At 42.9% G+C, this 14140-nt stretch overlaps 2 protein-coding genes across 3 annotated transcripts in view; both read right to left on the bottom strand.

Annotated features, from left to right (window-relative positions):
* Positions 1–14140, bottom strand: part of VPS35L (VPS35 endosomal protein sorting factor like) — a 140324-nt gene that overhangs the window by 22313 nt on the left and 103871 nt on the right. For both annotated transcript variants that reach the window (XM_065924431.1, XM_065924430.1), the window contains exon 27: positions 2202–2341. In XM_065924431.1, the coding sequence (XP_065780503.1) occupies positions 2202–2341 (140 nt within the window). The remainder of the gene's footprint in view (positions 1–2201; positions 2342–14140) is intronic.
* On the bottom strand, positions 4115–4506 carry LOC136158502 (large ribosomal subunit protein eL37). The gene has a single exon (XM_065920309.1). It carries the CDS (start codon positions 4479–4481, stop codon positions 4188–4190), a length of 294 nt encoding a protein of 97 aa, XP_065776381.1. The 5' UTR covers positions 4482–4506; the 3' UTR covers positions 4115–4187.

Raw genomic sequence — 14140 nt, 5'->3', positions numbered from 1 at the left:
GGGGGTAATTCGTTCCAAATGTTTTCCACCATGATGCAGCCAACAAGTGTCTCCAGGCTAGATTCCACCCACTGGTCATCAGTTTGTGATCCCAGGGACCAAGCTTCTGGTTCATGAAGCACTTTCATAGCGATCTTTTCAGTCGACCCTCACAGCGGCCCGGCTAGGTGTGTATCTGGATGGTATTTTAGAAAGGTGACAACGGAGATTCTGAAAGTTACAAAACTTTCTCAAGGCCGCAAGGCTGTTGAGTCATTGGGTCAGGACTAACACAAGTTTTTGACTCCAAGCACAAGGCTCCAGTGATTTTTAACAGAGAAAACCCCATATGCAGAAGGAAAAGGTAACCTGATTAATCAATAAACAATGACACTGATCCACTTCCTCATTAGAAATCCTGATTTTATCACCCGACAAATAACTAGAATACCAAAAAACGAGAGAGACTGATTATAAACTACTAAGGATACCAGAACACACTGAAGTTGAGCATCAAGCCTGCCTCCCGAACATCCCAGGCTCTCTTCAGAGAATTTGTGATTTGAACTTGGAAAGCTGGGAGCGGCTCAGTTTCTGTTCTCTCAGCTTCACTGAGATGATGCACACACCCAACAATTCACCCACTTAAAATGCACATTTGTTGGTTGTTCATATATTCACAGAGTTCATATATTCACAATCATCATCACAATTTTAGAACATTTTCATCACCCCCAAAATAACCCCATACCTGTAGGAGCTAAATGTTTCAAGACCTGAGACCAGAGGGACGTTTCTTAAAGTGTGGTCCTAGGACCACCTATACTTGACTCAAGGGAGCTTTCAAAAATGCTGATTCCAGGGCCAATCTCACCTGCTGAGTGAGACTCAGGACGGAGGTGGGGACGGGACAAAGCAAGACTGTATTTAAAAAGCATCCATGGTTCCTATGCACATTTGGCTTCACCACGAGCCAACCCATTTTGTGCCTGGACTTTGTTATGATCCGGTGAAGCCTTCACACAGTTCAGAGTTCTATTTCTAACGCAGAAAATAAAATACATAAGACCACAAAGGAAATCAATTATGCTAAAATACAGTTGTCAGAATACTTTTTCAGTGTATTTGCTATACTGTAATCTTACTTCTTGGTGAATGCATTTAAATAACAGACCTAGTCAATGGGCCTAATAACTATTGCACTTGTGAAGGAAGGAAACATGTAGATAGTCTTCTGAAGTATCTCTCACACCTGAAATGTGATATAAACATATGGCTGATTATTTTGGTGACAAAGTCCCAGTTACTAAAACTAGTACTGTGGCTCATTGCCTGTGGTTTGTAATGAAGTGAAAGGCTAAATTTCACTGAGGTTTCTGAAAAGAAAGGGCCTTTTTTTTTCTCTCATCTGAATTCATGGTTGCCCTGCCAGATCCCCATGGGTTAGGTAGACCCTAAGTTAAGAAACCCAGCTAGGGTGAGGGCCCTAATGCTGGATCCTGGGAGTGGCGTTGATTCCTTCCAGCCCAAACCTGACTATTCATCCCCTATATTCCACAAGAAACCCTAGCATCTTCCAACAACAGCCCTTTGACTTTCACTATCTTGTTGTGTATTCTGGTATTTGCCATCAAAATAACATCACCATTACCTCTTCAAGTGCTTACTAGGTACTAAGGCACTGTTTGGAGAAGGGAGATGGTAACCCACTCCAGCATTCTTGCCTGGAGAATCCCCATGGACAGAGGAGCCTGGCAGGCTACAGTCCATGGTGTCACCAAGAGTTGGACATGACATAGAGATTAAGCACAGCACGAGGCACTGTTCTAACCACCTACGTATATCTGCTCACTTAATCCTCAGCACAACCTAAACATGTAGATACTATTATTATGCCCATTTTGTAAATGAGGAAACTGCAGCCTGGTGATGTCATGCAATCACCTGAAACTACAGAGTTGGAAGGAAAGGAAGGGATTTTACCCTAGGTGTCTTGGTCCAGTGGCTTGAGCCCTGAACAAATAGTAACTCCTTCGCCATATAGAGAGCCCTGACTATATACCCTGGACACAGATGAATAGAAATGCATTGAGAAATTAAAATTATCTGACTACAAAACCAACAAAGATATAGACAGAACATCTCTGCACTTCTAGGGCAAAGAATGTATATAAAACAGGTCAAAGAAAGACATCACCTACAGGTCTTCTGGGGAAACGTACCGGAACTATTAATAATGTAGAAAAGAAATTGCAGAGGAATTCCAGAAGGAATGATTCTGAGGGCCGCATCTTTCCATCAATATTAATCATCTTGGGAACTTCTGGAACGAGGCTTATGGCGGCTTTGAAAAAGGCATCAGCTGCAAGACAGAAGAGAAGTCCACATATGAGAATACAGAAAAATTCAGGGTCTGCTTTCTTCTTCACACAGCCCAGAAGTCAAGCCTGAGAGGTGTGTGGAAGTCAGGCCACACTGAGGGCCCAAGACGGCTGGCAGGTCCTCGAAGAGGGCTTCTGCACCATAACTGACTCAGTGGAACATGTGGGCGAGAGGCACTGCTGCTGCCTCCCAGCTCTTCTCTTCTCCTCCTTCCTTCTTGGAGCAATTTGGTTCCAAGAACCTCAGTCAAACTGGCTTTAGACAGTAAGTGAAAAAAGCACACGGTAAATTATCACAGAGAGTACAGAAGTCACTTGCTGGGATTGAAGGCTCCATCTGAACTGGTTCGGTGAACCGTCCTGTCCAGCCCAGGAGGAAAGTGCTGTCTGAGGGCCCACTCCACAGCTGCAGCAAGAGATGTGCCTGGTCCTACGACAGAGCCAGTGCGTGCAGGAGGGTCCAGCCGCGGTAGTGGAGACCGGGTCAAGCTCTGGTTTGTCTGAATCTACTCTAATGCACACTGTATTTGTTAAAGAAACAACAATGGAAATGTCTGAAGCAAAGTGTATGTGTGCGTGCACACACGCATATACAGCTTTCAAGACTTCTGATTAGGTGACAGTTCCAGGGAATCATCTGGAAAATGAAGGCATTTTAAGAAATAGGTAACAGTCTGTAAACCAAGAAGACCTCCAAGGGTGAGAGGAAGGAAGGAAGGGGAGGCGGGAAGAGAGGAGGAGGGATAAAGAGGAAGTGGGTGCTGAGAAAGAGGGAGCGACAGGAGGACACAGAGAGGGAGGAACGGGGTGAAGGAGGAGGACTGGAGCTGTGGGGGCGGGGTGAGAGGGAGAGAGAGAGAGTTCCTTCTAGAACTGCCAAAGTATTAACCATGAGAAAGAGCCTCAGGGTCAAAACAGACAGAACACTGACCCGACAAATGAAATTTTAAACTACCCGACAAGATCAAACGTTTGCATGGTCCAAATACACTTCCACTCTGAAATGGCCCGCAGTGATGCAGAACAGCTCTCTGGCCGGCAGCACCCCGAGTTCAAACTGGAGCCCCGCCAGTGCAGCAGAGGGGCAGATGCAATGACAAACGCCCAGGTTGGCCAGGGACAGAGGCCAGCCCTTAATGAGAAGAGTCTGCGTCTGAAGCTGGAGAGTGGGGTTTTGCCTTCTCTTCCTTCTTCCAAAGAAAAAAAAAAATCACAACATGGAAAGCACCAGGTTTACTACATGAAGTTCCCTCTGCTCCAGAAGCTTGCCTCCCACGCTGCTTCTGGGACCCCACAGTGGCACCCTTACCACGTTCACTGATACAGAGGTGTCAAGAGTTGACAACATGAAATGTTGAGCCCAGTGTGATCACCCTCATTAACACCTATCCACCGGGAACCTGCCCTGTGTTCGGCTCTAAGGGGGACGTGGAGCAGCTGATGTCATCTTAATATAGGGGTTCTGATAGATGAACCTCCCAGAAAGAGTCAGAAGCTGCAGGATCTTCTGTCTTGGCCTCCATCTAGTAGTAAGTGGCACTATTCATGGAAACCAGAGAAACTCCTAGGCCGTGTCTTAAGGCAACTTACATTATCAGTCCTCAAGCAGGCCTATGGGGAAGGTACAATTATTTCCACGCCCACATGACAAAAAAGTGAGTGGCCAAGTGAAAGTAGCCCATGGGTGGTAAAAGACTGAGATGAGCAGAATTTAAAGGCCATCACTAGCACTAGCTCTGAGTGACACAATCAGATTTGTGTTTTTTTTTTTTTTTTTTTTATTTTTAAAAGCCAGAACATTTATTGCGCGACTAATTGTTGAAATCCTTAGGATGAACTGGATGCTGCAACAGCCGCTCGCTTGGGTTTAGGTGTTGTTCCTTCACGGAATCCATGCCTGAATCTGCGGTATACAATTTTTAGGTGCCTCATTCGACCAGTCCCGGTGGTATTTCGTCTTTTAGCTTTAGCACTCCAATTATACTTTCTCTTTCGCTTGGCAGGGTAGCCACACTTGCCACAGGTCGACTTTTGAAGGTGGTAGGCCTTAGAGCCACAGCGGCGGCATAGCGTGTGCGTCTTATTTCGACGCTTTCCAAACGATGACGTTCCCTTCGTCATCTTGCTTCTGCCGCCGAGACCAAAAAGCCAGATTTGTGTTTTTTAACAGAAACACAAGTCTGCATATGATAGCTGTCATAAAGAGTTTATTATATCCGGAACACAAAAAGAAAGTCTACAACAATGAAGAAACAAGTAACCTGACTAAAGGTTACCCTGAATAGATATTTTTTCCAAAGAAAATACACGAATGGTCATCAAGCATATGAAAAGATGCTCAAATCATTCATCACAAGAAGCACAAATCAAAAACCCAGTGAGATATCACCTCACACCCATGAGCATGCCCACTCTGACAAAAAACAAAAACAAAAGTGAAAACCAGGCAATAACAAGTGTTGGCAAAGAAACTGAAGTCTCTTATGTACTGCTGGTGGGAATCTGAACTGGTGCAGTTGCTGTGGAAAATAGTCTGGTGGTTCCTCAAAAAGGTAAACAGAATTACCATCTACTAGCAATGCCACTTCTAGGTGTCTACCCCAAAGAAATGAAAGCAGGGACTCAGACAGATGTTTATACATGAATGGTCATAGCAGCAATATTCACAAGAGTCAAAAGGTGGAAACTATGCAATGAACACATAAACAAAACACAGTACGTGTGCGTGCGTGCTAAGTCACTTCAGTCACGTCTGACTCTGCAACCCTATGTACTGTATATAGCCCGCCAGGCTCCTCTGTCCATGGGATTCTCTAGGCAAGAATACCGGAGTGGGTTGCCATGTCCTCCTCCAGGGGATCTTTCCGATTCAGGTACAAAACACGAGTCTCTTAATGTTTCCTGCATTGGCTGGCAGGTTCTTTAACACTAGTGCCACGTGGGAAGCCCAACAAAACATGGTACATATACACAAAGGGGTATTACAAGGCCTTAAAAAGGAAGGAAATTCTTACATGTGCTAGAAATACGGACAAAGTTTGAAAATGTTCCAAATTGGGAAAGGAGTATGTCAAGGCTGTATATTGTCACCCTGCTTATTTAACTTGTATGCAGAGTTCACCATGAGAAATGCCGGGCTGGATGAAGCACAAGCTGGAATCAAGATTGCCGGGAGAAATGTCAAAAACTTCAGATATGCAGATGACACCACCCTTATGGCAGAAAGTGTAGAGGAACTAAAGAGCCTCTTGATGAAAGTGAAAGAGGAAGAGTGAAACAGCTGGCTTAAAGCTCAACATTGAAAAAACTATGATCATGGCATCCGGTCCCATCACATCATAGCAAATAAATGGGGAATCAATGGAAAGAGTGACAGGCTTTATTTTGGGGGGCTCCAAAATCACTGTAGATGGTGACTGCAGCCATGAAATTAAAAAGACACTTGCTCCTTGGAAGAAAAGCTATGACAAACCTAGACAGCATATTAAAAAGCAGAGACATTACTTTGTCAACAAAGGTCCATCTAGTCAAGGCTATGGTTTTTCCAGTAGTCATGTATGGATGTGAGAGTTGGACCATAAAGAAAGCTGAGTGCTGAAGAATTGATGCTTTTGAACTATGGTGTTGGAGAAGACTCTTGAGAGTCCCTTGGGCAGCAAGGAGATCAAACTAGTCAATCCTAAAAAAATCAGTCCTGAATATTCATTGGAAGGGCTGATCCTGAAGCTGAAACTCCAATACTTTGGCCACCTGATGTGAAGAACCGACTCATTAGAAAAGACCCTGATGCTGGGAAAGATTGGAGGCAGGAGGAGAAGGGGACGACAGAGAATGAGATGGTTGGATGGCATCACCGACTCAATGGTGAGTTTGAGCAAGCTCCAGGAGTTGGTGACGGACAGGTGTGCTGCAGTCCACGGTGTCGCCAAGAGTTGGACGCAACTGAGTGACTGAACTGAACTAAAACGAAATAGGTCAGACGAAAGGACGAATAGTATCTGATTTCACTTGTATGAAGTATTTGGAGTGGTCAAATTCAGAGAGGTAAAGAATGGGAAGGAGGGAACAGAGTTATCACTTAACGGGAACAGAGTTTCATTCTCTTTGGGATGATGAAATAGTTCTGGAAACGAATAGTGGTGATGGTTGCACAGGGTTGTCAGTGTACTTAAAGCCACTGAATTGTACACTCAAAAATGGTTACAGAAGTAAATTTCAGGTTGTGTAAACTTAACCACAATACAAAAATTTTAAAAAAAGAGCTGAGCCTGCCCTTGACATTACCTCCCCCGCCCCAAGTGCACAGGCAGGCCTGGACTCCCCACGTCTGGCATTTTCCTCCTGGCTCCACAGGCACTGCTTTCCAGTGAGGACGTTAAGTCCATCAGAAAACAAGGTGCAGAGCTTCTCTTGGCAGGAACTAAAATTCCGCTCAGAACAACTTGAAAGACTATTTATTCTGTTTATGTGCTTGTTACCAAGGGGCCCTGAGAAAAGTGTCTGTTATTATGGCTAATTAAAGAGGGAGCCACTATGTGCTGGGTGCTCTGCTCCTCACAGTCGCCCCACTGAAGCCCCATCCAGAGGAGGGAGCTACAAGAAATAGTTACTTAAGAGTTGAGGCAGGAAATGTTCCAAAGCAGATGTCTAACCTCAGAAGACTTGCCCCATATATAAAGTCTTGTCTAGGAGACTTCTTAATTTTGTCTTAGTAATTAGAACTCAAATGCTACTGCATATGAAAATACTTTTCCCTCATAGTCTAGAGTTCAGAATAATCATAACATTTTAAAAAACTGAAGTTTGTTTATAACATTATGTAAGTTTCATGTATACAACATTATTTCTATATAACCTACAGCACATAGTAACACTTGACTTATTGTGGCTATTAAAAGTCAGAGAAGACAATTACAGATAAAATGGGTTAAATTTTTTTTAAAGATATCTAGGAAAAGGAGAAATCAGATTCCAATTCATAAAGACAATTACCCTTGTTCTACTGGGGGAAGAGAAAGCATGTATTGGGTTGGCCAAAAGATTCATTCGGGTTTTTTCCATAAGATCTTACAGAAAAATTCAAACAAACTTCCTGGCCAACCGAATATATGCACTGGCTCCCCCATGCTATGCCTTCCTCCATCTGAATCTTCTGAGGTTTCAAGGGATAACTAGATTTCTTTTCCATATTTCATCTTCAAAAAACAATTAAAGAAGAAAAAAAAAAGACTCAGGCCTGGCTGGTCTCACCGCAGAGTTCATTCTGTTTGAGACCCTTTTTCTCAGGGTGCTGACTGCTCTGCAGACGGGCATTCTGCTGCAGCTCCTGCACAGTAATCAACAAGTCCTTCAGGCGCCGCGGGGCCCTGGTGGAGGACAAACACCACTGCCCCTGCAGCCACAGGAAGAGGGACCGTGCCACTCTCAGAGGTCGTGTTTTCCAAAACTGCTTGATCATAAGAATCACCAAGATCCTTGTAAAAAAAAATACAGCTCCCAGGCCCCCAAACATCCATCTGCAAACTGAGGGGAATGGAACATGGTAAAGCCACTTTGCAAAATAATTTGGCGGCTCCTCCAGCTCTACCTGAATGCTGCATATATATGGACATACACGCTACCATGTGAATGACGCTTGAAAATCATCATGCTAAATGAATGGAGCTAGTCATAAAAGATCTGCATTGTACGACTCTATCTATATGAAACGACTGGAATGAAAAAATCCATCAAAACAAAAAGAAGACTGGTGGTTGGCAGAGTGGGGAATGACTGCTTAATGGATTTGGGGTTTTCTTTTGGGGAGATGGAAATGTTCTGGAATTAATGACCATGATCACAAAATTCCAAATATACTAAAACCCACTGAATTGTACACCTTAAGAGGATGGATTTTATGCTACATGAATCAATTCTCAATAAAGCTGTTATTTAAAATACATATATGGGTTCCCAGGCTCCACCTTAAATGTATGATATTAAACCAGACTATCCAAGACAGAGACTCATAAATCTAACTTTTTTTTTTTTTTCTAACTTTTAAAAAAATATTTATCTTTCAATAACTAACAGAGTCACGTAATTCTCCTCTCACCCCTGTCTCTGGCCATCCAATTGCCCTTCCCAGAGGCAAAGAGGTTGCTTGGGTATGCTTCCAAGTATACAGAAACAAATATGTTTTTCTTTTATTTTTTCTTTCTTTCTTCCTCCTTTTACAGTTAACATACAGTAGATACCATTTTGCAACTCCTCACCCACTACTTAACAATAGTCTTGGGAGATTAATCCTTCATGTATATAAAGCACATCTTTGTTCTCTTTTACAGCCACAAAGTCGAATTTGGTCCATTTCCTTTTTTCCTCCATTTTTTTTAAAAAAGAGATTAAAAAGCACACAACATCAAATTTACCATCCTGATTCATTTGATTCATCTTTTTTTAAAGAAACAAGTTTCTCCAGTGAATTTTATGATTCAACACTTTTGAAAAAAATTTTTCTAAATCCTTCAGCTAAATGCAGAATATGACTTTCTAACAGCAAATGGCACATTCTGAAAGGTTTAATCCGGAGGCATTCCGCCAGAAGCAAATAGAAGTAGTAAGCAACAATGAAATTCATCCAGGGCAGGCTACCTCATTTCCCAGGGAGGCCTAGCACTGAACTTTTGATAGTTTTCTGTTTGAAGTTACAAGTTTTTGTTTCCCAACCTGGGGAGCTTCAAAGGATCTGTAGAATACCAAAGGAGGATGATATTCTAGAACCCTCTACCAGGACAAGGAGATATCAAACACACCCAAACACACAGCCACTGAAACTACAGAATGGTCACTAAAGTACATGCCGCTAGCAAACCCTGGGAGAAGCTGAAAATAAGGGCGTAGCTGAAGGTACGAAGTAAATGAGGTGTGTTGGGATTGCCTGTATTATCCATGCTGCCTAGCTACTGAGAATAACTGAGTCAATGGTTCTCCATGCATGAAAGTTTTTTTACATCAATTCAGCTTGACTGGAGAAAAACTGAAAACAATTCAACCATAAGGGACTAGTTAAAGAAATTACTACACTGCCACACTGTGGAAATGATATCACTAATAAAGAGAATAGTACATTGGTATGTTTTGAAGTATAATACATTATATCTATGATATATTAAGGACAAAATGTTATACGGTTGTATATAGTGTGATACTGTCTTTACAAGAAAAGAAATACATACACATATATATTTTTGTTGTCTTTGGTTTAGTCACTAAGTCATGTCCAATTCCTTGCGATCCTATGGACTATAGCCTGCCAGGCTCCTCGGCCCATGGGATTTCCCAGGCAAGAATACTAGAGTGGGTTGCCATTTCCTTCTCCAGGGGACCATCCCGACCCAGGGATCAAGCACAAGTCTCCTGCTTGGCAGGTGGATTCTTTACCACTCAGCTACCTAGGAAGCCCCATAAATATATTTAGCTGGATGCATAAAGAAAGGGAGGCAAGATAATACCAAACTACAAAGTGTTATCCAGGAGTGTTGGCTGAGGGTAAAGAAAACCAGGATCTTTCATGTACTGCTAGGTTACTGTTTTGGAATTTTTATTTATAGATTTTCAAAAATAATTTTTCTTTACCAAAGTCAATACAAGTTTATTGTAAAATTTTCAATCACAGAAATGTACACAACAGAAGCGGTAGTGAGGTAGACAGGTAAGACAGTCAAAGGGCGTTCTGGGGAGTAGTCCCTTCCTTCTTTACTAGAGCAGGGCACGCTGGGGATGGAGCTGGGGAAGGAACACTGCGGACTCCAGCACTCCTGCTGCCCTGAGGGTCGCCCACCCCCTTCGTCTGCAAAAGGTCAGGCCCTAAGCTGAGGGTGACACACATGTTCCGGGGCGCTGCACTGCACTCCACGGTCAACGATTCTCTGCTCTACGAAGGGAACTCCCTCACTAGACAGCTTCATTCCTTCTCAAGGCTTGAAAAAGCTTTGTTCACCCTACGCTTTGAGGCATCCATCTTTCAGCTCCCGCAGAAACTGAGGGGCCAGCAGCCACACACACACACACACACACACACACACCCCCGAGGAGCCCCACTGCTATCTGTTCTGTGCACTGAAGCTCTGCATAGGCCTGTCTGAACAAGGGTCCAGGTTCTAAGAGAGGAAAGTATCAGTCAATCAGACAATGGTCAGAAAGTTTCAAAATGTTCAGTTAGGATGCAGGTTGCTCATTTGAACTAGAAAGAGTTCAAATGTTTTTCAATAGGAGTTGGCGGGGGGAGAAATGGAAGCAGGGTTTGGGGAAATAATGTATAACCCACCCTGCCCTGCCAAAAAAAGAGAAAGAAAGAAAAGAAATAGAATACTGAATAGTCATTACAAAGAATGGGATGGATCTACATGTATTATTAACATGGTGGGCAGGAAGAAGGTGTGAGGACAGAGGCCAAAATTTATTTATCAGCAAAAAAAGCAAGTTGAAAAACATTGGGGAAGTCACATTCCCATTTCTAAGGTAGGGGCTGGGGGGACTGCATGTTCATGTAAGAAAATAGATGAGAAGAGCATATAGGGAGAAGAGCAGAGGGGAGAGAGGCAGCGAGCATATGAGAATAAAAGGGCATTTTTAAATGAATATATAGAAGGAAAAAACCAAGAGAAATATACAAACTGTAAATAGTAGACCTTTCAGAGGTAAGGAGAAAGAGTAGATTAACAGGTGACTTTTATCTGGGGGCTTTTTACTTTCTTTAAGATCTGCAATTCAGTACTGTCAGAATTTTTTTCAAATGAGCATGGAATATTAAGATAAAAATCATTAAGATTTAAAATAAAGTACAGGCTATCTATTTTTCAACAGGATACAGGACAGTCTCCTCAAACACATGTCATACATGATAAAACTCAAGTTTAACTGCAATTTCTGACAGTAAGTTCATCCTCTGTGTCCTTGGCATTGTCAACATAGAATACGACTCAGTACCTGAGTCATAAGAGACAATCAGGAAGTGATAACGCAGGCCACCTTCAGAAAGGCGTTTCATTTTTTAAACAATGCAGTAGATCAGTGCTAATGGAAATCTTTACTGCTTATCGGGGTCATAAACTCCTAAACAAGACCTCAGGGTAATCCACCCCACTCCATTCTTCAGCTATCATATGCCCTCCTGGACAACTCAGAAAGACAGCTGTCCTAATCCAGGGAATGTCAAGAAAGGAAACATCACATGTCTTAAGAAGTGTCATGAATGGTTGAAAGACTCCTGTGCCTTGATAATACCTTATTAAAGCAGGGTTCAGGCTATAAGAACTGTTCACTCTCTCTCAAGTCCTATCAACTACACTGCTTAACCAGCAGTGTTATCTTGAACATCTTAACCAGCCTTCAGCATTTTCCATCTCTGGATAAGTTTAGGTTTGGACTGGACAATATCTATATAGTGGAAACTACTGTATAAAATGCAACAATAGGGCACAGTTCCTCTCTCACACTCTGTTATAGGACTAAATGTTTATCTCCCACCAATTCATATGCTGAAATGCTAAACCCCAAGGTGATGATATCAGGAGGTGGGAACTTTGGAAGGTGATTAATTCATGAGGGTGTTGCCCTCATGATTGGGATTAGTGCCCTTATAAAAGGACCCCAGAGAGCTCCTTCCTCCCTTCTGCCATGTGAGGACACAGTGAGATCACAGTCTATGAACTAGGAAGTCCTCACCAGACAATGAATCAGTCAGTAGCCTGATCTTGGACTTCCAGTCTCCAGAACTGTGAGCAACAAATGTTTGTTGATTAAGCCACCTGGTCCATATTTTTGCTCCAGCAGCCCAAACAGACTAAAACAGTCTGCCATGAAGGTGTGCCATCACCAAGTGACAGGGGTGTCTTTGGGTAAAGCCTCATAGTCAAAATGGCTAAGTTATTATCCATAGGCAACTTATTTATAGAGATTCAATATCATTTATTACTAATTTATGTTTTTATAACAGAACTTGTTATTATAAGAATTGAGTTTGAGGATTTAAGGACCACTGTTTTGATGACATGTGTAAAGAGCAAAATTTAAAGAAATAATGAATGTCGAAGGACAATTAAATACCTTATACATGAAACTGTCAGTAATAACAATTAAGCATTAATTTAATCTTGACTTTGCCACCTGGTTTATGCAGAATGTCAACTCTTTAATGTGAAAAGTCCACTCAGACATACAGATGACTCCTCAGTTTCGGCAGCAGCACAGGAGGTGCCTGTATGTTCTCTCTCCTATCTCTGATAGGGAAGGCCCCTCTCCGAGTCGAGCACACGCAGTCCAAGCTTCACCTGACTCACGTCTCCGGGTCCTCTGGGGTGACTCGCCTTACTGCTGACTCTGCAGGAGCTCACAAGAGGCTGGGGAGGTCTTCCTATGGCTATTCAGCTTGGGTTTCCCGAAGCAGAAAGTATTAGGCATTCCTTATCTTAATTCTGACTGTCTCCTAAGTAAGTTATCTAACGTTCAGTCTATACTCACTGGTCTCTAGTAACCACACACACCAAGCATTAGAAATAAAACACTGGATTAGGGGGTAACCGGGTGGTTCAGTGGTTGAGAATCTGCCTTGCAATGCAGGGGACAGCAGTTCAAACCCTGATCCGTGAAGATCCCACATACTGCGGAGCAACTCAGCCCACGTACCACAACTACTGAGCTTGCGCTCTAGAGTCTGAGAGCCACAACTACCGAGCCTATGTGCTCAACTACTAAAGCCCGAGTGCCCTAGAGCCCATGTTCCACCACAAGAGAAACCACTGCAATGAAAAGCCTGCATGCTCTGCAACTAGAGAAAGCCCACGTGCAGCAAAGACCTAGTGCAGCCAAAAATAAATAAATATTTTTAAAAACCAACAGAAAAAACCCCACCAGATTATGTTTAGAGAAACTAACCTAACTATAGAGAAACACAGTAGTGGAAAGTGCACTTGAAGTCACTTATTATCTAGATGCTCCTGGGCAAGTCATGTCACACCTCTGAGCTTCAGTTTCCTCTTCTGTAAAAAGATCAGCCACCCAGCAAATAATATGTACTCAATAAAATTAAACTGCTTTGCTTGGAATTCAGTTCTCTCAACAATTAGTTCCCAAGCTATCTTCCTAACTTGATCTCCCACTCACTCCTTCCAGAGGCACCATTTTTCCAGCCTCTAGGCCTCTGCTCTTGCTGTTGATTAGGCTAGAATGCCCCCCTCTCTCACCGCCTCACTTCAGCATCTACAGATCCCCCTTACTTTCCAGACTTTTCAATGCCAACTCTTTTAAGAAGCTTTTTTTTAAAAATTCCTCTTCCAAGTCAACGGTTATTCCTCTCTAAAATTCCCTGGTGCATTTTATGAACATCTTGCATGACACTTCTCATGTGCTGTTCTGAATAACTGTAAACAGACCCACTCTCCCCTGCGAGCATGAAGTCTCTTTTAAGTGCATTCCGGTTTCAGCACAATGCTTGGCACAGTGGTTTGCATGTGAAGAATGGCCAAGAACTACTGGCGGGAGGAAGCAAATCACAGGCGTTTACAATTCTAAGGAGCTGAGTGAACTTTATCGGGGGCACACCCTTGTCTTTCCTGGGGGTTCCATCAGTCTTTGGCATCCATCCCATCCCTTAAGGTGCATGGATCATGTGCATTCAGACAAGCTTCATGCCATCTGCCCACCTGTGAACTATTACAGCGAAATTAACCTACTTCATCCATAATCACCAGAGAGACCTTGAAGTTTGAGAAAAGAGTTACATCAAACACATTCTTCAG

Source organism: Muntiacus reevesi, chromosome 2 (genome assembly GCF_963930625.1).
Source record: "Muntiacus reevesi chromosome 2, mMunRee1.1, whole genome shotgun sequence".
NCBI classification, from domain to species: Eukaryota; Metazoa; Chordata; class Mammalia; order Artiodactyla; family Cervidae; genus Muntiacus; species Muntiacus reevesi.
This window is presented reverse-complemented; position numbering and strand designations above follow the sequence as displayed.

Bases quoted from the DNA above. Each gene is read 5' to 3' on its own strand.
- LOC136158502 (XM_065920309.1), bottom strand. From the start codon at position 4,481: ATGACGAAGGGAACGTCATCGTTTGGAAAGCGTCGAAATAAGACGCAC.